A 26126-nucleotide genomic window follows, 5' to 3' on the forward strand; every position below is an offset into this window, starting at 1 on the left:
GGCCAAGGGCCTGACTCAACCCGAGCAGCGCGGCGTGCGAGCGCCGGGGACACCGTTCACCACAAACAGCCGCCCTCCTCCTCCTCCCCCGCTCCCCCGGGAGGGCGGGGACAGGGCGGGCGCGCTGCCAGACCAGCGCGGCCATACATGCGGCCGGAACCGTTGCCTTCCCCTCCGCCAGGCTCGGGGCAGCGCGGGCCACCCTTCCCTCGGCCCGAGCTCCTCGAACCGTCCTTAAAATGGTGCCCGACCAGGCCTGGCCTGGCCAGACCGGCCTCCCCCTCCCTCGCCGGGCGGCTTCCGGCCTGCCGCCGCGCTCCGACCGGAGCGGGCCCTGACGGCCGCCGCATGCCCTGCGCACGGCGGGCGACCGGCCCCGGCCATGCGCTTCTGCCGCGCGAACGCGGTGCCCGGAGTCCCGAGGCCGGCGCCGCCCCGCCCTCACTCTACCCGCGCCCCTCCGCCGCCAAGAGCCGCAGCGCCCCGCGTCCTTCGCAAGCCTCTCGCTCGGGCAGCGCCGCGCCACAACTGGCGCCGTCTCAACATTGGCGCGCGAAGTGTGGCCCTTCCCTCAGCAAAGGCGTCGCCGATTGGTCCCAGCAGCGCCGCGGCCCCGCCACGCCGCACGCGGGGCATGTTGACTGTCGGGCTCGCGCCGCTCGCATCGGAGCGCGCGGTGGAATGAGGGAAGGTGCGCGCGGCCTTGGCGGCGCCGCGGGGCGAGCGCTGGTGATGCGGGCGGGGGCAGCGCGCGGGGGGGCTGCGCGCGCCCGCGCCCTTAAAAGTGACAGCAGCACTCCGGCGGCGCTTCCAGCAGAAAGCTACCCTCGATAATCTGCAGGAACTTCCCGGACTGTGTGTGCCGGCCCGTGCGGTCCCTCCAACAAAAATCAGGGTGGTTGAAGTTCCCCCAGGAGAACCAGAGCCTGTGACCGAGAGGTTGTTCCCAGCTGCCCACAGAAAGCCTGATCAATTTCCTCCTCCTGATCGGGGGGGCCGACAGCGAACACCCGCAACCGCGTCACCGTATGAGCCCTTAATTCTCATCCATAAACCCTCAACTCGTGCCTCTGACCCGGGTAGAGCTCGATACGCTCTCACTGCTCTCTCACATACAGAGCAACTCCACCGCCTTGCCCCTCTGACCTGTTCTAAAGAGCACATGCCCATCCCTGCAAATGTTCCCGTCACGTGAGCTCTCCCACCATGTCTCCGTGATTCCAAGTTGTCATTCAGATGATCCGTGCTGGGAAGTGCAGTTTCTGAGGTGCCCGATGCCTGGCTTGCGAAACGTGTTGCTGCTTTATGGCTCCTCCAGCAGCAAAGACGGACCCAGCAGTGCCCACCTTCTGCTCCAACATAATTCCTGCTAAAGAAAGCCAACAAAACCCTCCTGGCCAGCCCAGCTCCATGTGCATGGGCGTCTGCGGGCAGCAGATGCTGTGCAGCACTGGTGTTAGGAACAGTGCAACTTCAAGCACTGGGAGCCCCAGAAAGTTTCAGTCATCTTTCACTCAATAGGAAAACCCTCTAACCTTTTCTCCTGTCAGGGGATTCCCTCGTTCTAATAAAATGCTTTCTCTAGGTCTGCTGCTTGGATTTCAGTAATTAATGACTAGTGTTTATCACTAGTCTGTGTGTTTATCACAGTTCTTTCACGGACAAAATTAAAAATTGGAAGCAATGAGACCAGTGTTTTATTAATTAGCAACTAGCCAATATATTGCCATTGGATTAATTTGGTTATGGTAGGAATTTAGGTTAAAGAAATAACTAAGGAATCTTTGACTAAATAGATGCCAAATACTGTAATTAAAAATGAGACGATTCTGAATTGTATTCAAACAGCTAAAGACCTGCAGGCATGCTCTAGCCAGTTGCATAAACAAGCAGATTTGGTGGGCCAGAGAACATGTTCATTGGAAGGTTCTTTTACACCTTCTTTCCTTTGCTTCCAGCTCCCTTTCCCTGTTTCTGCAAACCAGTCCTTTTTCTAACATCAGCAGGTTAATACCCTTCTCATATATCCATTAATTCTTCGTTTTGCGACAACTTTATTCATGGAAGTGGCTACTCTTGATTCTCAGTGTTCCAAAGGAAGAACTCTGAAAGGAGGATTTATCTGAAGACATTCCTACTCCACACTTTTATGCTTGTCAATGGTTAATAACTATCAAGTTGTCTTTTAAGATTTTTGTGTCTACCTCCATTTTGTTAAAAGCCATTTCCCCTTTTCACTCAGATGTTGAGTACAAACTCCAAACTTTGTCTCCTACAAAGACGTGAGATTTTGCCGGACTATGTGATCCAGCTGCACCTTTCTGCACCTGTATATCAAAGTAAACACACATTTCAATTACCTTACACCCCTGGATTTTTAGTGCCCCTCTCCAAAGGCCTCAACTTCCCATGAACAATGAGGGATTTTTGCTGACTGCTGTCTAACCTCTCGTAGCACATAGTACAGTGGTAGACTTTAGGACTGTGGATAAAGCACAATCTGTAGAGTCATCTTGCTGTCAGGTGCTGCTGCCCTGCAGGGAGCTGCAAAAGGATATTTGCTGAATCACCCTGGCTCAATTTAAACACCCAGCCTCCCAGGCAAGAGCTTGGAGAACCAAAACCAAGGGAAGGGATTGTGGTGGAGCTGCCAAACAGATGCACTTGACACTGGAGAGAAAGCTTAGGCTGAGGTCTGTATCTGGCATTAAAATGTTGGTGTCTTCTGCCCTTGGGTGGGTATTAATGGAAACTGCTCTCACTGAGATGCCAGATATTCACAGCCTAATTTGAGAGATAAGACTTAGTCTGTCAATGACTTTTTCTGCAGGAGGAGGAAGAAATTTGATCATTGCTAAGCAGAGTCTTGGTACCAAATAGCTAATGTGCTTAATTAATCTGTTCTGTCTCAAGAGACATGTTAAATACTATGCATGTGATACATGTAGAAATTGCCCTGTGCAATCACAGAGAGGAGTAAAACTCCTTCCCATATTTGTGTGGGAGAAGTTGTGTAATTAAAGAGGGAGCTAAAGTTGGTCCAACAACTACTAACACCTGAAAATGTTTAAACTTACCTTCAACTTCTTTTTGTACATTTTAAGCTATGTACTGTATGTGACAACAAATTGCTTTTTTGCAGGCTTAAAATTGTATCGGTGGCTTCGTGGAGCAGCAGAGACCAAATAAAAATGTTTAGGATAAAGAGGTCAAAAAGAGTACCATGAATGTAATCAGGCACTCATTAGTTGAAAGTCTTTGAAAAGATCAGTGGCAACAAGTTCAGAATGAACAATTCAGATTTTTCTACCAGTATCTGAACAAGCTGAGTGATGGGAGGAATTTGTTCTCTTTAGTGGAGCAGTACACATTTGAGTTAATGTGAATATTCGCATTAGAAGGGCTGAAAGGCACACTCTGAGCAAAAGACAGAAACAAAATTTGCCAAGTTTGGCCTTCAGCCAAGGGTGCAATGAAAAACAGAAACACCACTCTTTTATCTTCCCTTGCCATCTGAATAAATTCTTTGATAGGTGGGAAATGAAAAGCTTCATATTGTATGAGCAGTATGAAGTCTCTGTTCCAGAAAATTAAAATATTTTAAAATTCCAAGATTTTGCTACGGGGATTTTCATTTTCATAATGTTTAGAAAATCACATTTCAGACTGGCTTCCCTGCGCATGTGTATGCATACATGTCAATCAAAAAAAACCAACAAAACAAAACAAAACAGAAAAAATTAAAATACTATGGAGTCTGTCCTCTCTCTTTTCCTTGCTGAGTGAGACAGATGACTAAGACACTGCAGACCATTGCTGTTGCATTCCCTTTTTCTGCTTGCCAGGTGGCTCTCACTAAGCAAGTGCAGGGGAATTCACTTAAGTGCCACCTTGATGGATTGCCAGGGAATAGGTATTGTCTGTGCAATTCAGTAATCCCACAGATCAATTGGCACACCCACACTGAAAAAGTCATCTCAAGCAGCGTGCATCCAAGTCTGGCTGCAGCATCCTTTGTTTGCTACTGAGTTTTCCTTCACCAGGACTTTACGCATACTGAATTTAAAAAAATTACTGAGGGAGAGAGGAAGCTGTGTGTGCATGTGGGAAGCATACAGAAAGACCGGAAAATAACCTTTGGAAAATTTCAGTCTGAAATGCTCCCAAGATCCATGCAAGTAGTTGTCCCAGAAACACAATGAAGCATTTGGGAAGGGAAAAGGGCATTTAAAAAAAAATTCTTTTACACTGATATAGTAGATTAATCATGGAATTGGTTTAGGTTCTACTGAAAACACAACAGGAAGAGAAAAACCAGTGTGTGGGGGCAAAAGCCAGGATGTTATCATGGAGATGACATAAACTACAGTCCAGGATAGCTATGGATTACCAGCATCTTTTCCACAGTTATATACTAACTCTCTCTCAGTAAGTGCTAACTCAAATCACCAAGACAGAATTTCTGTAAGAAAATTACTGACATTAAGTAGCAACTTCAGAAGCAGCATAGGCATGTCCCATCCCCTCATGGATACCCTGAGTGCACATGCATCATGGGGGAGCATGTGGGGGAAGAAAATAATGAGCAGGTACTGTTAAAGAGAGTTAGAATCTAGAATGGTGTAAAAATGCAACTGATCCTCTTCTGTTCCCAGAATAAAGGATAGAGGAGTTGCCCTCATGGCTATGGCTGGCTGTTTGAAGTACCATTGTGCAGTTTAAACATGCATTTATACAATTGATTAGAAATTATCAGAATAATCAAATATTGAATGCAAAATGAATTCAATTAGTAATAGTAAGATAAAAGAAAGGCTCTGTAAACCACATTTCAAAAAGACGGTTGTGGAATAAAGATAAACTCTATATTCTCCCCGCTATACAAAGTTCACATACAACTGGTACTTTACAACAGATTTTATTTTCTGTACACAAGATGCATGTGCTTTACTGACCTTAACATTATGTATGTTTTCAAAGGCAAATACAGACAAATTAGAAAAAAAACCCTACTAGACCTTTCTGTTACTCCGAATATGTTCATTCCTCAGAAGGAGGAATATAAATATAAAAATATAAAGGAAAAGCAAAGTTGTTTTAACTCTTAATTAAGAAAAGTAACATAGCCTAATGATTTGTAGCATGAACCTTAGGGCTGAGAGAACAGAAGTGTCACAGTATGATTTTCTGCAAGTCACCTTGAGACTACTCAATGAATATAGTTCTGCAAATCAGACATTTGGCTGTTACATGCAGTTACGAAGTAGGAAAGATATTTTTTAGGATTTCATGAACTTTGGTTCATTTAGTAGCTACTGCCAGTGAAATGCATTATTGGGCAACAGAGAACTCTCCTTGCAGATATAGTGTGACCATACTACATCAGAAATGTTATTAACTCAGGGTTAAATTGTCATGTTAAAAACATCAGTCTTGAATACAGAGCAATGTATAGCTGTATTCCCCACTTCCAAACCAATCCACAAACTGTATCTCAGTTGGAAACCCTCTGGTAATTCCCCACAGTTGGGAACTGGTAATTACGTACTGAGTCCTCTGGGTAATCAGGTACTTTGGCAGCGCTCCTGTTTCCTTGGAGGGATAGCTCCAAGAACACACCACTGTCTGCCAATAGCCCTTCATGTCTTTCCCACCTGTTTGTTCAATGCAGGTGCATTTGCCTTGTAGTTACCCACTTGATTCCAACTGCAGGTTGAACACAGATGATGATCCCTTTTTCAACAAAGGGACTGTTAGCTTCCACTATGCAAAGTGTTCTGGGTATACTTATGAAAGTTTTTAATAACAGCAGCTAAAATAAGTATCATAGTGGGACTACCCACTTTTCCTGCTTATGTAAAGATACTAAAGTCATCTGGAAAATACTGTTCTTGCTGCAGGACAAATTGCTCAGCTTCCATGTAGCAGTAAATTTTGCTGACTGTGACATATTCCAGAATGCAAACTACAGTGGGTCTTAGATAGAGATCAGTATGCAGGACAAATTAACCAAAGCCTGGACAGCCATAATGAACAAGAATCCTTATGTGGATTTGCTGACTGAGCAGCACCTTCCCAAATAGACCTGGCAACCATTCAGCCTGCTACTGTTGTGAAGAAACTTCTTACAGGTTGGCTTTTTTTTAATGATGGATTTTTATTGCCTTTCCAGATGACATTATTAATCCACGTAAACAGGAATTTTACTTTGCACATAATAGAAAGTGTAAACAGAAATTTGAGCATCAGTATATGCTCCCTTCTTCAATGGGAACCCAGCACTCGCCTTCTTAAAAAAAGTCCTGTTGTTTTCAATTTGCACTTCCATTCTGAACCATTTGTAGATACTCCTTGTGTAGCTTTTCTTGGGTTTCATAAAGTTTCTTTAACTTCTTAATTTGTCCTTTGCTAAGTTCTTTGCCTTCAGTGTCATGGGTGGGAAATCCCTGAAATATTTAAAAAAAAAAAAAAGAAGAATATTTAAGACAAATTTTTGGACTGCTTTTGCTCCTTATGGAATCATGTTTTAATAAGATAGGGAGATAATGTCATAATGACAGGCTGTCAGGGTGGCATGTATCTTGGTTAATTTTAGTCACCTAGAAGTCTGACAACTAACTTTGACTATTTCTGTATGTTCCCTTCCTAGTTAATGAAGGAGCATAAGGGTGTATTTATTTTCTGTCCTGTACTAAGTAAGGGAAGCTTAGACCACTAACTTCTGGTTTTAAGAGAATAATGACTAATTCCTGAACAGATGGTTAAAATAATCTTCTAATCATCCTAGCATACGGAATTCAAGGCTTAGAGGAAAAGCAGTAAGAGATTTATGTTCTTGATGGAGAAAGTATGATCAGAGGTTTTATGGACACTCTCCTTGGCTTGTAGAGGTATTTTCCAGTATTTACACTCTCCATTCTGACTTGCCCCCTGGGCCTGAATTTGTGCAGATGAAAGGGACTGACAGAAGCAGGATCAAGTCCTGAAGAAACAGTGCTTTATGTTTTCCAAGTAACTCCTTTTACCCCCAAGGGGAGCAATCAAGAGCAAAGTTATCCATACAGCCCCTTCAGAGAGACCAAAACAGTGGGCAGAATCAAACAGGAAGCACAGGACCTCTCCAAAAATCATCAGTTCTGGCAGAGTTGGGGAGTTTGTACTTATGAGTGAATACCTTGCCTTGCACCAGGGTAATAAATCTGTGAACAAACACTGTACACGTTCCTACCCACAATATATATTTTGCTTTGCAATGAGAGGAGCCAAAGGAAACATACGATGAGAATAGTCTTGAAATGATGGCTAACAGTTAAAAGACCTCACTCCCCAGTGCACAAAAAAATTAATATATAGCCTTTTCTTTCTCTCCTTCCCTTTTTCACTACGTTAATGGCACTGCCTTGGAGGTTTTGGAACAAGATCACTATAAACATATACCATTAAGTATGTACAACTGGAGAAGGAAAACCACTCTTACATTTTCATCAAACATGGAATATTTGTCAAGTTCCGACTTAAACATTTCATGTGGTGGAATCTTCATTTTTTCCAGTTTTGCTGCCTGTAATACAACACGTGCATTAACATCACAGGAAATTACTTAGAACATGTCACACATGCAAAAGGAAAAGTAGATTATAATTTGCAAATCAAAGAGCATTTAATTCACAATTGTTTATCATGTCAAAAGAAACTTTTAGTGAGGAACAACTCAGTGTGTCTTAGCTGTGCTTGTCCACGCTAAAAATGTGTTTTAAATCCATAGAGAACCACTTAATAAAATAGATGTATTGGAGAAACTCAAAATGACTTGCTTATATATTCCAAAAACTACATCTACCTGATTCTTGCTAATTTTGTTCCTTAGTCAACACAAAGCATAGTTGCTATGAGTAAAGAATATTTGGCAATTAACTCACTGCAAAGGGAACCACCTTTATCAACAGTTGCCTGCTGACAAACAAAGGTTTCTTTAGAGGTCACAGCAGGATCAGATGCAGTAATTGCACCGAAAATGAACTGAAATTTCATTTATCTCTAAACAAGCCCACCTCAGAATCCTTTCCAAGTAACTTCTACTCAATGCAAGAGAATCACCTTTTTGAAAGAACAGAAAAGGTACTTGGAATTTGAGAATGATAAATGCTATTTATCCGGTTTTCTCTCTGTATGTGGTGGTCTTGAAAAGTTTTCTTCCTCTTTTAACACAGGAAAGTATTTCCTGTACTGTCAGCATGGAAAACAATATTTTCTTCTTATAAGTTCATCTCCTCTGTCTGTCTACTCCCCATACAAAGCCTAAAACCTTTGAGCTATCTCAATTCCAACTGCAGACACAAAACATTTCACTGTTCAGTCACAGGGAACAGGGGACTTCTTAAAGAGAAAAAGAAAAAAAGAATAAGAAACCCTTTTACACATACCTGTGATACTGAAAAGCAAAGAAAATAATAAATGACACAAGCAAAATCATCTCTAACAGTACCAGGCACATAAGACTAACAATTAAGGAAGTAATACTGTTTATAGACTGTTAAGTGCTACAGGTTTTTCTAAGAAGATTTTGAAGCCTTTAGTTCTGTTCTCAAAGACAGTTTCTCTATAACAGAAGCTGGAAATTCAAATCTGGACAGCAAGCCAAAGTCATTCTGAGCAGGAAATTGTACAGACAAAGAAACAAACGGAGGCCCAGTAAAGGCCAGGCAGAGAGCCTGTGTTCTGATGTGTTCTTTCCTGCACGTGACTATTGCTGCCTACACTCTTCTTCAAAATAAGGTTAAAAGGATCTGAACACTTACTTCCTGCTGTTGTTTTTTCCTGGCTGCTTCTTCTTTCTTCCTTTTTTTCTCTTCTTCTATCTATAAGAGGCAGTCTTAATGAGTAAAAGGTAACACACTGTTTCATCTGGTTGTTTTCTACAACCCTGAGCCAGCTAGCTCCCCTGGATATCTAATTACAGACAGAACTGGCAGCACGACCTGCAGCAAAACCACCATGCCTTATAATTAGGATTGTCTGATACTTCTCACTGTATGACTTTGATTCCATTTGCTTTTATTCACAGCTAAACCAGTTTTAACTGTTCAGAATGCATTTTGCATGCAAAAGGGATACATAAAAGAATACCTACAAAGGCTGCAAAAGAAATGGTCCTATCATTTTACGGGGCAAAATGGTTTGCAAATGACTTTAAAAAAAGACTGTACTTCACTGATATTTTAAGCTCTTGCCTCAGACTGTGAAGACATTACAGTTTCTCAAGCAGCAGTTGTATCCCTTAGTGTTCCTAGGGAAACAACTATCCAAATTTAGCCAACTTGCTAAAAATCTTATCTTGCACTTGTTTGGGAGAGACCTATCAGTTCTCCAAGGGTTCTCCAAGTACTGAACATAATGCTGTTTCCAGGGAAAAAGCACTCTAGCTGCAGATCCCACTCAGCAGCTGTATACAAACTGCCTTTAAATCATGTTTTGATGAAAATCTCTGGAATTGGCTAAAGCTACTTTTTACTTCTCCCTTTTTTAAAAACATCAACATGGAAGGAGAAATGCTGGAAAGTCTTCCAAACATTTCTAGTCATGACAGAATTTTATTATTTGGTAAAACTGAAGACAGACACAGGAAGTGCTACTTTTAAATGTTACAAAGTCAAATATTAATGCCAGGAAGTGCCAAAAGGAGGGTTTCTGTACAGATCTTGTGCGCATGAATTAGAATTCACAATCTTTATATAGCAACGTGTGAATTCTTGCCCCCACATCCCGAATATCTCACTCATCTATACTACATAAATTAAGATTTAGCCAGTTAATTTTTTCCTCACACATCAGATAAATACAGATTAGTTCTATGAAAAATGTCAACTTCATTTATGCAGACAGAAGAAGTCCAAATCATCTTCTCATTGGAATTGTTCTTCCAGAGAGATAAGACAGCATGTATGCAATACTCAACATCCCTTAATTCCACAAAAATCTTAACAAACAAACAAAAAATCTTAGAGGTTTTCATGGGTCCCATACAAAGTTTTCAAGAAGCTACTGTTTCAAAAAATTCTTTTCCCTTAACAAACTCAAACTTTTCTATCAATTCTTTTATGTTATTTTCCTTGTTGTTAGTCTGTTATGATTGTTCTTATGAATTACCGAAGAAATATAAAAGTATCCATAGCTTACACATTACTTTAAATTTAAAAAAATGTAGAATGCTTAAAATAATAACCTTTTTCTTTTCTTCTCTTTCTTTCAATAATGTGTCCTTATCCACTAATTTAACCACAGTTGGAAGTCCTAAAGAAGCAAAAAACAGATTAATTAATTTTTTGATTACGGAAAGATAAATGTGTTTACCCTATGATAACTGTTTTCTTTTTGCCTGCTGAATGCAAATACAACTGTGTACTACTCAAAAGTGACTAAGAATTTAGGTGCTATACAAAAACATAAAAAATATTGCAATGTATTTTTTTATTCTATATATATATTCAAATATAGTTCTATAATATACATTGATACATATGATAATGTACCATTACATATGGCACATATATATGATACGATATGCTATAGTTTTGCAGTCCTCGAGTTTGTTTCATTATTCCAGATTAGCCTTGATACTTTGTTCTCACACTTCTTAGGAAAACAGTAGGATTATAAAAACAGCTACCTACAAAGCTGCAAGACATGATTGGGTACCTTCATGATCTTCAAATCGAACTCCAAGTTCAGGAAGGATGTCATCCCGAAGAGCATCACTCAACTGCAGCACTTCAGTTACTAAACAGCATGAGAAGTACTTTTAGTGAATTGAGATTTGGTGAAAGTATACTTCTGTCCTGCTACACAGCTATTTAAATGCAATTAAGAAATTGCCACTCTCTCACATAGGCCAGAGAAAGGTCTTTTGTTTTAAAGAGATAAAGCTTTTAAGTAAGTCCTGCATTATTTCAGCTACACAGAGAAGCAGCATGTTTCTTTGCAGGGATTTCAAAATCATAAATTTCCTTCAAGATACCCTCACTGTTCCTGAAGGGGAACAGAAAGAAAACCCATGTCAATTCAGAAATGATGCAACAGTTCTGCCATGGTATAATGAAAGGGTATTTGACTCAGGAAGATCCTAATGGGTGCTGTAGGATTTCCAATAAGAAGGTTAAGAACCTAATTTTAGAAAAACCTGAAATTAACATATCTTGTGCTACATCTAACCTTTGAAGGACTATGATTTTGTTTGTTTGATACACATACATTTGTCAGAGCAACTGTAGTCCAAACATCCTCTATTTTATTTCAAGCAAGCTAGTTGCAGTAGAATAGAGAATTTTGACTTAGATTTCTGGATGGTGATCATCATGACTACTATTTTTTTAACTTGCAAACTTATGATAGCAAATGGTTAAGAACTCAAGACTTAGCCAAAATAGATGCCTTCAGGTCTTTAAAGGAAAATAAAACTTCACACAAAATATTTTCCTGGATGAGAAATTTTATCAGCTGAGCAGTAACAGAACAGTTAAGAGAAACTAAATGCATCAAGGATACCTAGTATGTTGCTGGTGTGAACTCAGTTCTGTGGCATTTTTTTATACACAGTCTTGTATTTAGGAGGAACACTTACTAAGTGTGACAAGATAGATACTTGGGTTAGATGATACTAAGTGCTTACAAGAAACAGTTGTTCTTCCTTTCAGCAACTCTCACCTGCTTAAATCTAAGAAGTAATCAGGCTTTCAAAGGTATTATTTCTGGCAGTAGAAACTCCCATCCAGGCAGTGTACTAAACAGTGCACATACTGGTAGATACAACTACCATTGCTGAGCCTTCATCTCTTCCATAATTCTCAGAGCCTCAGAGAGCTGAGAAGTGAACAGAGCACCAACCATCCTAATACCATAAAAAACAACAGACACCCTATTTCATTGCATGGTAGTATTCTGTGTTCTCTCTTTTTGTAGAGGAAACCATTGCAGCTTACAGAACCTCTTTTGTCTGTTGTAAAATACGTCGCTATTTTTCTTGATTCAGAGCAGTTACACACAGTGAACCACATTGATGTTTGATGCAACTCTAAATAATCCATTAAGACAAACAAGGGATAAGATTGCTTCACTGGCTGTTAACACAAAAGATGTTGGCTCTAACCTAGGCAAAGGAATTACACTTATATCAAGACTGTATCAGATATACCTACTGCTTATTCAATACAACAGCATCTGCACAGTTATAAATGTTTACTTATCTAAAATCATGAATAATTGAAAGTTTAAGAAGAAATCCATCAAGGAGAAATGTATAACAAAACATGTATTATTTAGGAGAGGATACGTCCTCTGATCAATCTTGTCATCCAAAGGAGCCAGTACTGTGCTTCTTAAGGCTAAAATGTGCCTGTTCTTTGCAAGCAGTACCATCAGAGCAAAGATGTTTAGGGATTGAGGAGGGGGTTGTTTATGGGCTGCCTCAAGACATCAGGAGGCATTCACTGAGGACAGTGACCAGGAAACTAGTGGGGTAGTGCCTTATCATCAGAGCCCAGGAACAACCCAGCAGCTAGACACACCTGGGGCCTGTGGCTCTTTCCCAGACCTCTCTTCACGTTTTCTGTGAATTTCCAGCCAAAGAGTACTGGATGTGAAACAGATGTTGAGCTGTTGTGAATGGGAACACTGTAATGGGGAAGAAGAAGATGAGCTTGAAAAGCACCGTGAGAATGTTGGATGTTAAGACTCACAGCAAAAGACAAGAGCAGGCAATGTTACAATGAGCCAGGGCAGAAGGTTTCCCGATATGTCCTAGAAGCAGCTTAGAGCAAGATACCACATGGCAACAGAGCCCATGGTAGGAAATGAAGACCCAGGCAGAGTTCAGACATGGACACCTTTATCAATTTAAGCAGATGTCCTGAGGTTAAGAACCAACAACTGAAGAGACTTGCTCTTTTTTGAGCATCTGAATAACAATTTGTTGCTAATAAGAATTCTTCCCCAGCACTGGCAGCTGCAGTAGATCACAGATCTGCTCCAGTGTGCATCCTTGCAGAGACAACTACACAGGGCCTTTAGCTGGTCAAGTACTGAAGTACTTGACCAAAATGTCAGGATGGGCAAGACAGATGCTTGGACCAACCATTGATGCATTTTGTGGAGGTTTTCTGCATTTTTTTCCCCTGTGCAGCCAGCACAGTGTTTTGCTTTTTCTGTTTACCACCATTCCTAAACAGGTTCAGGAATTAAGACTCAACTGCAAATGATCAGTGCAGGTTTCCAGTTTGAATACTAATAAACTTAAAAAATAGAGAATTTAATTTACTAGCATCTTTGAATGTTAGCCACTTTGGGTATTGTAACATTTTTGTAGAGTATATACATTGATTGATTCTTACTAAAACCCATAGTTTTACAAATGGCTATTCTGTGAAATGTTTTGTACATATAGATACATTTTCAAAGTATATGTATATGGATGGGTACATTTGTATTACTCTGGAGGTTTTATAGGAGCCACATACTTTTTATTTAACCTCTAAGAATACTGCAAGCAATACAGATTATTTTAATTAATATTTAACACAAACCTGCCAGCATCAGGCTATGACAGGGAAACTCCCTTTGCTCAAAGCCACATAGAGGCAATATCCCCAGCCACTAATCAGAACAACTTCTACAGTGATTTAACACTTCCTGCAAGCAAGAATTTAATAGATACAGGGAAACAAGTCTGTATGTCAGTGCAGGTCCTGCCAACCACCACTCAGCTTCCATATATCCAAATAGTTTAACAGAAAGGTACCTCTCTGGTCAAATTGCAGAGTGCTCTGTACCCCAACCAAACAGAAACTAGATCTAGCTATATTCTTACTGTCCATTTTCAGGTAAAAAAATCAATACCTTTCAAGTACAAAACTCAAGTCCCTGTAAGCAGACTAGTGCCAAGTATGTTCTGAAAATGATCTACAGGAAGCCCTGTGATATTTAAACCTTACAATTGTTAAAAGCAAAGATCTGTTTAGCTCAACCATCAGAACAAAAGAGACAAAAAAAGCCTTATATAAAATAAGCATTTACATTAAATACCGAAAGGCCAAAGCTCTCATTTTTGGCTGAGGATATACACACAAACTTCTTGAATTAATTCAAACCAGAGAAAACATTTACTGTTGGAACTAATAAGCCTATTTCTCAGCATCAATTAGGCCTATAGGAGTTTGACAGTAATAGCTGAGTAGTCTCCTTAACAATTACAGTTTCGTGCTTTTAAGGTAAACTCATTAGCCATTACAAGGACTCCAAACAACAGCAAAATGAGAGTTCACAGTCTTTGCCAGCTGAATATGTTGCCAGACACTAGAAGTAATTTTATATTTCTGTGTAATATATGGGTTACAAATATGTATGTTTTATGTATAAAAATGCCTTGTTTTGCCTCAAGGACAAATCTGAGTGTAGAAGTTTTAAGAATACAAGAATCAAATACATATTGAAGACATGTAAAATTCCACAGGGAATAGTAGAAAATAATAAGAGCTCCATTAGGAAATAATCAACCAGTAAAATCAAAGAGGGCTTAATGGAACAACCTTTTTAACATTATATAGTTCTGCTGCCAACACACACAGCATGATCAAAGCTTTTCAGAAGGATTAAAAAAAGCACCCAAAACAACTTCTAGCAAACTCCCATATGAATTCTCCAGAAAGAGCACTCAATTACCATCAGGGAAGCTACAATTCCAACTATGCTAACAAATAATAATGAGCATCTTGGGCTATTTAAACGCAGACAGTATCATTGTGCAGCAATCTACACTTCTAATAGAACACAAGCTCCCCGAGGAAGAGATCAGGGGTACTTTCATACCTAGAAAGCAGGGAGTGCCTTAATCTAGAAAAACAACAGCTAGACCTTGTCATTCCAGACCTTTTAGATTCTTCAGGAAATTAAAAGAAAGTTAGCCCGTAAAAGATTCTCAAATTAAAGAGACAGGTAGCAGAGATGCAAATATTCAAACAAGCTTGGACTTAAAGATGCCTTACTTCTGTTCTCTAAGCAAAGAGAGGGTCTATAAGCTGCCCCACACCCCCATCCCCACCCTCCTCCACCAGTGATTCCTACAACCTCCAAGTCTCATATGCAACAATACAGTAAAAAGTGAACTCTCACCTTTCTTCTCTCTGGCAATTTGTCGCACTCCTTCTCTGAACTCAGAAAGAACTTGCAGGTATGGCATCACTGTAGATTCAATCTGCAGGATCATTATTTCCACAGTTAGCTAATCATCATTTAGACATAAAACATGTCCTTACCAACTTCATATTTATGTGCTGTTGGATGGAATTTGACCCTTAGGGCAGATCTGTATCAATAAAAATTGTCTTTGTTCTATTAATGTCAAAGGATAGACAATAATTTGCATTAGCTGTCAATTTTCCTTCTGTGCAGATAAAATCAGCTTGTGAAGTTCAGCCTCTCCCCATTCCCTTTTCATCTCCTTTCAGCTAGATCCACAACTTCCACAGGGCTACGTTACAGTCCAGCTAACTATAATGCAGTAGAGGGATAAAAATAGCACTCAGATGAATTTGCTCCTTCATGTTCTGTCTTTTCTTACAAAGGGCCAGCTGTGTATCAAACATAATGCCAGGTGAAGCTCATGTTAGCACTTATTTTCATTAGGACACAGATATGTTCCTCAGATGTTAGCTTATGCTAATTGCATGTATTTCCAATACAGTGCAGTTGTTTGTAGTCCTCACACAATTCCCTCTCTCACAAACAGCAGGGAAAGATTACTGTTGAATTATTTCAGGTGTAAGTAAATGCTGGTCATGAAATCTCAGAGAAAAAGTCCTGTGAGTCTTGCTCTCAAGGGTGGTAATTAGCAACAGCAAGCTATTAGTGGACAGCAGTGACAAGTTACAAAAAAACAACTCCAGATCAGTGCTGTCTGCCAACACTTCTTTGGAATCCCAAGAGGAGAAGCCAGGCACCCAGGGGACTGCTTAAATTAAAAATTTCATTACTTTGGAGGGTAGGGGAGAGAGAGAGAAAAAAATGCACACTTTTGTCTCCCTTAGAATATCCCCATGTCTAAGCTAAATTAAAATTCACTACTGATGAGCTTGGTAGGGAATACTGAGCATCTTCCTTATTATACCATTATTGGAAATTTCCACGGCACACTAATGTAAGTATTTGCATGGGCAATTATCAGATGAGTGTTCACTGACGCTCTTCAACCACAAGCAAGCTTTCCTCTTCCTTTGATGAATAAAAAGTTTAGCTTTTTTGTTACACCAGTAATGTTTCATTTATTCCTTCTAAGGAGGAACAGAAACACGTGGTCACATCTTTAAATGCAGAAAAATACTTGAAAACAGCACTGATGTGTCCATGACAGATTTTTTGCGTGAACAAAGCAAGCAAAGTTGATAGCTTTCACATGGAGTTATTTCTCCTGCCTGTATCACAAAAGGTTACTGTTATTACAGAGCCCATCAGCACTTTCAAGAGGTATCCCTCAAGTATTTCCAGAAAAGTTCTGCATCACAGCAGAACTGGTTGAGTCACAGCTGGGTGACAAAAGCAAAACAGCCTTCAAAAGCCATATAAAAATTGTGGCTACAAATGAGATCAGAAAAAGAGATTGAAATGTGGATAAAGCTCCAGCTGCCTCCAGGCTGGTTTTGGTGTACCACAAGGAAGTTTAATCAGTATAATTATATTTTTGAAACTACTTAGCATACAAATACTTGTAATGAGTCTTTAGACTGTAGCATGTGCTGTCTGTAATTCACATGTGGTTTCTGAAACAGACTCATCATTCAGAAGATAATTATTTTTCTGGTTGCTATACAATTTGTCTGTCATTAAATCAAACAAACCTATAAAAAACCTCAACACTTAAAAGAAAAATCTTGCTTCCTAAGCCAATAAATTATGTCAGATTCAAGAGCTAAAAACATAAATAATGTAATTCAGGTACATATCAGTAATGTCATCACTTTAATAAGCTTTCAAAGGACATAGAGTAATTTTGTATAGTGTACTTCGTCCTTCACTTACATTTATGTTTTGACTGTTCCCTCCAACAGGAAAACCAAGTGCATCATCACTTTCTATGGCACCAAAAATCTGGTCAAGGAAAAAGAAAAGAAAAAAACCACCAAGTCACAGGTATGTGAAAAGTAAGCAAAATCACATGTACTAAGCTTTTGAATAGTTCTCATTTAACCCACAATTCACAAATCTAAAAAGATGATGTTTTGATTTTTAATTGTTACAGCATACTAAGCATTGGCTTTCAGATTTAGCATTAAAGCTGTCAGATTTGACATTCTGACTTGATATTTTTTCTACTATCTAATTTCCTGGCATATGTTGGGGGCTCTCCACTATTCAAGGGAACATTAGCTGAAAATAAAATGTAACAGAGAGGACTCAAAATCGTTCCTGCTGCAGCACACACTGTAGTTTGGGGTTGTTTTGGTTGGGGTGTGTGGGGGAAATCTCTAGGGACCTGTAAGATTTAAACAAAGACTGAACTGATCCCTACACACTTGAAACACAACAGTTACAAATGCACAGTGCAATAGCAACATTATTACTCAATGTTACATACCTTTAGCATTTGAGTGAGATAGGAACTGATGTTTTCCAAAAGAAGTCTGTTTGGCATTTCTCTGGAAGACTTCTTCGCAGCAATATAGGAGTTACTCTGACTGACTAATGAACGCATTTCTTCTAAGACAGAGCGAGTGTCAATATTGTCACACAGTGACTCATGAATTGCTGCCTTCTTGTCGTAAAAACTAAGAAGAAAAAAATTGGGTTTTACTACTGATGTCAGAAACACCTGCAACTTACTCTGGAGAATCTCTATTAGAAGAGTAAGGGGACCTAAAAGTGAGATAATCTTTTGTTGGTCATAGTTTATATTTGAAGGAAAAATGGATGAGCAAGAAAAAAGGCATTATCATGACACTGCTGTTTTGCTGCTATGGACAAAGGCAGGATAATCTAATTGGCAACAACTATCCAAACAAATTATATCAAACACTTTTTCAACAACTGGCCTTTTCATGCAAGTTTTTTTAAAGGAGTATAAATTGCTTATTTAGTATCTCCTTGTGCTTACTTTTTATTTTTTTTTACAGTATTGCTCTTCTATCCCTATGTATCAGCCAAGTACTCTGTTTAGTATTATTCCAGGAGAGAGCACCAACATGGAAGTTAACTTACCACAAAGTGCATTTTCATGAATATATTACAAGTAGATAAAAGGAATAAATTCATACAAACCTTTTTCCAGTCTGTGAATAGACATAATAAATAATACAGTATATTAAGTACCACTTCAATGACACAAAGCCTTTACTGTTTCAAACAATGTACTTTTTCCAGAGAAAGGAGAATGAGAAGTGGTAGAAGAAAGGAGACAAAAAAAATACCCACTAAACATCTTCTATTCCTCCCACTTCTTTATCCCTTCCTTTTGACCTCTCTATTATTTACTATCTTCTCCCCTTTTTTAAAAAAAGGGGTTATCTCTACAAATCTCGAGTTGAACATCAAATTTTCAGAGGACACCACTACACAGACACATCTGCACTTAGTCCTTCAATAGTCAACATTCGTGACCACAAGTGAACTGAACTAGGAACAATTTTACTACTGCAATGAAAGATGCTTTTATTTTAAATTTCAGACATAATAGAAGTCATATAGGAAGCTGTTGGCATTACAAATAATAATGACAGTTTGATCATAAAAGTCAAAGACTGACAAAATTCATATCACTGTGTCAACAACACATTTTCAAACACTGGCACTCTAATCTTTTGTGGTTTTAATCAGGTCATTTAATTTCTGTTTGCATCAGATTACTCACTACACTTTCAAATGTGTAAAATACTATTTTTCCAGTTGTAACCACTGGAAATTATTGGTCACTTCTCAGATAGAAGGACAGGATTTCAAGTAGCGAAGAAAATGACAGCTATCTAACAAAAAAGTTCTCCTTCCCTTCACAAACAGTGTGATGAGGCATGCTAGTGTACTTAATATAAACAAAAGGGAAACTAACAATTTCATCTTATTTCATAAAGTTATCACAAGATTAAATTGACTGCTTGTAAAGAGCTGGAAGGAGCAGTGGAAATGCTACAGACATAAATATCACTATAAACATTGTAAGTGATTTTGTAAGGAAAAAAAAAATTAAACATGTAGCTACACAATGGCTATCCAGAGAGAAGCAGAAATGCTCCACTCACTTTTTGTTCAGCTCTGCTTCTTGAATTTCCCATTTCTGAAACTGGCCTGTCACATCAGTGGGAGCTCGAAGAATATCCTTCACATTTAAAAAGAACTCCTATAAAAGAAGAATATAGCTAAAAATCAGTTTCAATTAGACATAACCAGTACTTACTACCAAAGGGCATTATTTCTTATTCAGCCTTCTAAACTTTGTGAGTTCAACAGCATTTCAGCCAGGACTACTGAAAGTCTATCAAGACAAGGAAACTCACACATTTTGCATAACTCTGGAAATCACAGCTGAGCTGTAATTCAGTCCTGTCTCTTGGCTCTGTCACTGCATGATACATTATGATACTCTAATAGCAAGCTGCTCATAATATCATTTTTAAAAAGTCGAGGCAACAGTTCTTATGGCAGATTTTAAAGTTTGTTGCTAACAATGGAAGCTGAAGAATAAAATGGCTTTATAGCGAGGATCTGTTTCATGTGGGCATCCAGCTTGGCAAGAAGTCATTTTAACCTATTCTGTGGCCCAAAACAAACATTTTACATAAGAGACAGAATAGCCTCAGCTGGACAGACCAAGCTCAACAATCTCAAAATGCTGTAAAGCATCCTTTTGGAAAACATGGGTTTCAGTTACGGCTTCAAACTAAGCAGGACAGGACCTGTGCCTGACCCCTCACATGCCCACAAGGCACAGAGGTAAATGCTCAATGTATGTGGTGTGGAGACAAGGTGGGAATGATACTCCCTCTTTGGCTACATTTGTGTAAAGTCTCATCTGGTAGACATGTTATGAGTGTTTTGGACTGAGTTCTGAAAGCAAGCTGAGCTGAGAAACTAATCTTGTGTGTAAGTGCCAAGCTGTTCAGAGATGTCAAAACTGGGAAAGAGCACCCAGTTGCAGAGAAATGTAGCAATCTGGAATTTACGTGAGCGTTCAGTGGTAGCTCAACAAACACTGTGACATCCCACCTGATGAATTCAGAAAGCAAACTCAGCCAGGAAATAAGGCCTATATATCCTTGGAATTCTATTCCTTGAAACACATATGACAAGGCAAAGTTTAGAGCTGGAGAAGGAATGGAAAACTTACTTACATTCATAAACTTCTCATACTGAATAGCTGACTCCATGGTATTACTTGAATAATCCAGTGTATCCTTCCAAGAGTGCATGAGGAAAGCCAACCGTAACTGTCGTGCTATTAGGAGTTTCAAAATAAACAAGGAAAATTATCATAACCTAAAGCATTTTTATGGCCTCCAGTACTGCAGTGGCTAAGAACCTAATTTTTAAAATTCTTCCTATCACTACATGTACCAAAAAAGCAAGAACTCTACTATCCATACAGATAATACTGACAAGGAACAGAAAAACAAGGAACCTGTTCTGAAGCTAGTGAAGAAGAAAGATGTCTGAGGTTACACTGAATAACAAAATTAACAGTTACCACTGGAAGCACATCAAAAGTATTCACATTCCAAAGTAATATTTACCTGTATGTTTCTTCAGTGCATCTTTTATGGTAATAAAATTCTTCAAAGATTTGGACATTTTACAGCCAGCAATTGTTAAGTGGCCAGTATGCAGAAAATACCGAACCCAGTGATCATTTTCAAAGTATGCCTGCAGGAAAAAAACAAAGCCCAAAGACTCAATACTGTTTACATATACATCCTGAAATAGGAGAACTTAAAGAATAAAATCCTGAGAACCAAAACATGTGTTTCTACAAAACACACATCAGGTTTTAAAATTTGAAATATGGATTTATGTAAGTTGCAGCCAAAGCAAAGCACGTTGCTTTTTCACTGCAGAAACTGAAGGTCAGTTCGTTCACCTCAGACTGTGCCAGTTCATTGTCATGGTGGGGAAATCGGAGATCAAACCCTCCTCCATGAATATCCATTGACTCTCCTAGAATGGATCCAGCCATTGCAGAACATTCAATGTGCCAGCCTGGACGACCCTATTAAGAAAAAGACATTACTTGACTACCAGCAATTGTCTAAGCAGTTACGGACCTGAAGAAATGGGATACACTGCTACTAAAACAAAAAAACAAAATTCTCAGTGTCAGTTTCATAAAAGTAAACTGTTGCATTTAAAGATCAAACCTGGCATACACATCTGTAATGTTTGATTATCCTGTTTACTGTTCTTTTAAAAATTACATTAATATTTTTGATCACAAGAGAAAAAAAGGAAATAGAACTTACTGCCGATAAAGCTTATTGATAAACAGAGGACAAATGACCAGTAAGAGCCACAAAAAGCCTGCATGCAAACTTCTGTTTAAAAAGTGCAAACAGACTGTTTCACATCCTAAGTTATTAAATAAGTATTAACAACTGAATCTTATGACTGAATACAGTATCTCCATAATTTACACATTGTTAATATGAGGTGAGGCAAAGTACTTGTGTAACTGTGCTATTTAATAAAGTGTAGAAAATCTAAATCCTGATTACCATGTCCTTACCTTTCCCCATGGAGAGTCCCATGAAGGCTCTCCTGGCTTGGAGGATTTCCATAAAGCAAAATCATTTGGAGAACGCTTCTCACGTAAACAATCAGCTGAGATGCTCAGGTCACCTTTCAAAAGAGAAAATGTTAATATACACATTTTACACCAGCATTATTGATTTTTGGCCTTGCTGTACCTCACATGAAGTGAATTTAAAAAAAATAAATAAATTTAAAAAAGACCAAACAAACCCCCAAATCACTGAACCGTCAAAAATCTTCATAATCAAGCCTTGATAATCCTTTGGGACTTTGATTAATGTTTAGTTGACAGGATACTTGACAACTATCAGCTGCACTGCTTTTTAAGTTTTGACATGAGATTCATCTACATTCTCTCAGCAGGCACAATTCCAATATTGCAGTTACAGAAAAATAAATACAGAAAGAAAAAATCCTCTACCCATTGACAAGTAAGATTGCAGTATCAATTCATTCCAAAGTTAGATGGATCCAAATTAGGACTACAATTGTCTTGATATGCAGACACGAAACGATCATAGGATACTTTTTCCACCCCTAATCTCAGCTGCTGCACAGAATGGCTGTTAAATAGCTACATTTACAGTTCTGTTACTGCCACAGATGTGTTATGCATTATGTGCTCTTAGCTTCTTATGATCAATTAGGTGGTACTCTCATTATAACATCTTTAAAACACAAGGAATTTACCATTTCTGCACTACTGCCCAAGACTAAAAGTGGTCAACAATACCACCTACAGCATAAAAATCCAAGACAGATTAAGGCTAAGATTGTCAATGTTAAACTTCTCAGTTAGTTTTGATGTAGAGGTGGAGATACCTGCAATCTCCATTGTTTGGAATATGATACGTTATGCACTTTAAATACAGAAATATTATGCTTTTATTTGCATTAATTGCAACTTTCACATTTTAGTGTTTCTGCTGCTTGTAACAGTCAAAATTACATTATCTGTCCAGGTAACAATAATCATCACAAATGAGTCAAAGCAGCTAACCTGACAAGTAATAACTTGATATCTGCATATTCTTCACTAGTTACATTAATCACTCAGCATCAGTCACTATTTGCAAAAGGACATAATTTAACAAAAGTGATTGGTTACATGGTGGAAATGACATATTTATGTTACCACAAAGACGGTGGTTTACCTATCACCTTTTATTTCACAGAGAAGATTTCAGCTATAATGGTTTGAAAAAAGGAAAAAAAATCATACCCATTTTAAGTGGCATCTCTCAGATATTGCTAGTTTCACCTAGTATGAGTGTCCTGATTTCACCCAGTACAAGTGCTATATTAAAACCCTTTAATATTCTTTTTATACACTTTGTGGATGATTTGCTATTAAAACTGTACAACCTTGGGAGCAGATAACAAATGAGTCTGGTTTATCGAGCGTTTTAAACTAATCCTCTGCTATATCTCTTTTCAAAAAAAATCTATATTTGGATTTAGTTCAACACAATAAAGTTTACAAAGTAAAAACAGTTCTCAGTATTAAAAAGGAACCCACATATTTGTCATTAAATAACCACAGCCTGATGTGGAGAGCTTTTCCTGGAATGTGGAAGACCCAGCTTCAAGTCTTTGTTCCTACACTGAACCAGATGAGCGGCCAAACAACTGGGCTATGGCCAAATGACTGAGCTATTCACAATTCTAACCAAAGGAAAAAACCCACAAACAAACAAACAAAAAACCACCCCAGAAACATCCTAGAATAAATAACATTTCTTGGCATTTTCTAATTAAAAACTTGCAGGGAAGCACTGCCTCAAGCCACAAAACTTCAGCAAAGAAATCTATTGGTAAAGGAAGTGCAGCAGGTAAACAATTCAACTCTGAAAGTAACTGATTCCTATGTCACTGAAATCAATTGAAGAGACCAACACATCATCAGTTTCTTCAGCAACTTAAGGAAATGTTATTTCCCCTTTTTACCTTCACCCTCTTGAAGAGCTTTTTGATCCCCTACAGCTTCAGGAACCAACTTAGCGTACGAGTGTTTTTCACTGGCATCAAACTTCATAGTATCAAAGTATACAGATCCATTGGACACATACCTGAAAAGTTAAAGATCATTATTTAGCTAACTTTCTACCCTAAGTTAACTGATTTTTATCCCCAGAATCACTATCATAAGTTCTCTAGTGAAACCACTCCCAGTATGGTACTGCTCAGTATTGTAAAGATGACTTAGCTGAGCCTAAGTTTTAAGGTCTTACCATAAAGGCTTTGGACAAATCATTGAAAGTCACAATAAAACTGATGACAGGGAAAACAACTAACATCTTTTGTCAAGCTCTTAAGAGGTGAGACGTCACAAGAGAAGAGAAGAGACATCTATGATACCTCTAGGACTTTTAATATTTTGCAATAATATAACATGGATCACATTTGTTTCACAGTCCATTTTGTACTCCTTTGCTTTCCTCATTTTGTCCCACTGCAGCCATAACAGCCCTGGCACAAAGGTAAGTTTCAGGACGACCATGAATGTTGATACTTCAGTGCAAAGAATTTTTAACAGTCCTCCTGCCCTTTTTTTTTAATATATGTTTGAAGGAAGAGCATGCAAGAAAAATTACAGCACTCAGAACCACAGCCTTCATTTATTCACGACCAAAATATACCCATGTAAAAAAATTCAGGCTATTAACAGAAATAGAACACCAAAATTTCAGATGGAAATCTCTCATGATATCTAGGGACTTCTGGAGCATTAGCTTGATTTCCAAATATAGACAATAGACAATGGCAGAAAAAGAGTTCACAATTGCCATTTCTAAAAATTTATGCTATTTACAACTGATTTCTAGCTATCAACTCAGGTGTCAACTTTTGAAAGCCCTTGCTGAAGGCCAGAAATCAAACACAGTTCAAGTGAATGGGACTTTGACTATTTATTCTAATGAACAAGGATTTCACCCTATAAATTTAATAATCTAACCTCTCTTTGTAGGACATCATAAAAAGTATGGAATAGCACATTTTCACCACGTGAGAAATAACAGGTCTTTTGCAAAAGAAACTGAAATTTCTTTATTTGATGGAAAACTGCTTCTGGAAGAGATTACTACTGCTCACAAAAACAGAGAAAACAGCTCACAGCTAAGTGCTGAAACCAATCATTCTGGCTTTGATGCAGTATAAGGGCACAACAGAAGCACCCAGTAGCAAACTTACCCATAGCCATTATCCACGATCTTCTTCACAAAATCCACAATTTCTGGCACATATTCACTAACCCGCGTTAAAACATCTGGAGGTAAAACCTATAGATAAAAAGTAGAATTACATATAGATATATATTTATATATATTTATACATGTGTAAATATGCACTAAATATATATATATGTTATATATTGGTTAAAAATTACTCAAAAGCAAGTGCTAATAAAATCTAACACTCCCATTTCAAGCTTTCTGCTCTGAAACAATGTGCTGTGGCCATTTTTACCTCAGCCTTTAAGGTGACATTAACAATAAACTACTGCAGGAGATGCCAGCTCTTCTGGCAGAACAGGCAATAAGTCCCTCTGATTTGCAGGTAAATAAATAAACCCTCACTGATCTGAACCACTGCATGTGACACAGCACTTCATCTGAAACAGACAAATGTCTTCTTGATTGTTATCATCACATAACTTCTTAGTGGCTGAAGACTTTCAAGTAGTCAGTCTAAATGCTGAGGTTGGCAGGGATCTCCTGTGCAGCTGAGAGATTCCATCTCAAACTTCTGGATCAGTTTATGATTATTAACCCATGTCACATCAAGGGGAAGGCATGGAGTGCACATATCAAACTTGATCACCAACTAAGTGACTCTGATAACACGCACAACAGATTTAAGATTGCTGGGATGGAAACAGAACAGGTGCTAATTTAACAGCAGCCTACTCATATTAAAGAAAATTCTTGAAAGCTATTAAGGAGCTAAATCATATTCTAGGTATTATAAGGCACAACACATACACTCTTAGAACAGAAAACAGTTCGTTTACTTACGTTGAGTGCTTCCATATCTTTATGAAATTCCCCTTCCCAGAATTTGGGGAGCTTTGAGAATATGGAATTGTCAGTCACCTGACTGCCAAATTTTGTGTCCAACCAGTCAGACAGCAAATCTTTGGCTTCTTCCAACAGTTTCTATAAAACAATAACAGAAAGTGCAACTGATCAAAGACTTGCCCTGTTTGAATTCTGCAGAAAGATCTTATTCTGAACAGAGAGGTTTGCTTAAGGAACAAGACTCCTGGAATGAGGCACTTAGTTATGAATACAGAATAATCCATGTTTCTACCACATTTTTATCATATTGCCCTTCATAAATATAGATGAAACAAT

The 26126-nt window shown here is 38.7% G+C and overlaps 1 protein-coding gene across 1 annotated transcript in view; it reads right to left on the reverse strand.

Moving 5' to 3' along the window:
- Positions 1 to 4902: 4902 nt before the first annotated feature.
- CARS1 (cysteinyl-tRNA synthetase 1) overlaps positions 4903 to 26126 on the reverse strand; it is a 32702-nt gene continuing 11478 nt past the window's right edge. Inside the window, exons 8-23 of the mRNA XM_018076082.3 lie at positions 25788 to 25928; positions 24964 to 25052; positions 23719 to 23840; positions 21746 to 21858; positions 21104 to 21232; positions 20760 to 20889; positions 20361 to 20464; positions 19272 to 19369; positions 17618 to 17807; positions 17062 to 17130; positions 15160 to 15241; positions 10696 to 10776; positions 10223 to 10290; positions 8799 to 8858; positions 7478 to 7561; positions 4903 to 6446 (exon numbers count right to left, since the gene is read on the reverse strand). Coding sequence (XP_017931571.2) covers positions 6312 to 6446; positions 7478 to 7561; positions 8799 to 8858; positions 10223 to 10290; positions 10696 to 10776; positions 15160 to 15241; positions 17062 to 17130; positions 17618 to 17807; positions 19272 to 19369; positions 20361 to 20464; positions 20760 to 20889; positions 21104 to 21232; positions 21746 to 21858; positions 23719 to 23840; positions 24964 to 25052; positions 25788 to 25928 — 1695 coding nt within the window. The 3' untranslated portion in view covers positions 4903 to 6311. The remainder of the gene's footprint in view (positions 6447 to 7477; positions 7562 to 8798; positions 8859 to 10222; positions 10291 to 10695; positions 10777 to 15159; positions 15242 to 17061; positions 17131 to 17617; positions 17808 to 19271; positions 19370 to 20360; positions 20465 to 20759; positions 20890 to 21103; positions 21233 to 21745; positions 21859 to 23718; positions 23841 to 24963; positions 25053 to 25787; positions 25929 to 26126) is intronic.

The sequence above is a fragment of the Manacus vitellinus genome, unplaced genomic scaffold (assembly GCF_001715985.3).
Source record: "Manacus vitellinus isolate BGI_N305 unplaced genomic scaffold, ASM171598v3 scaffold_30_pilon, whole genome shotgun sequence".
NCBI classification, from domain to species: domain Eukaryota; kingdom Metazoa; phylum Chordata; class Aves; order Passeriformes; family Pipridae; genus Manacus; species Manacus vitellinus.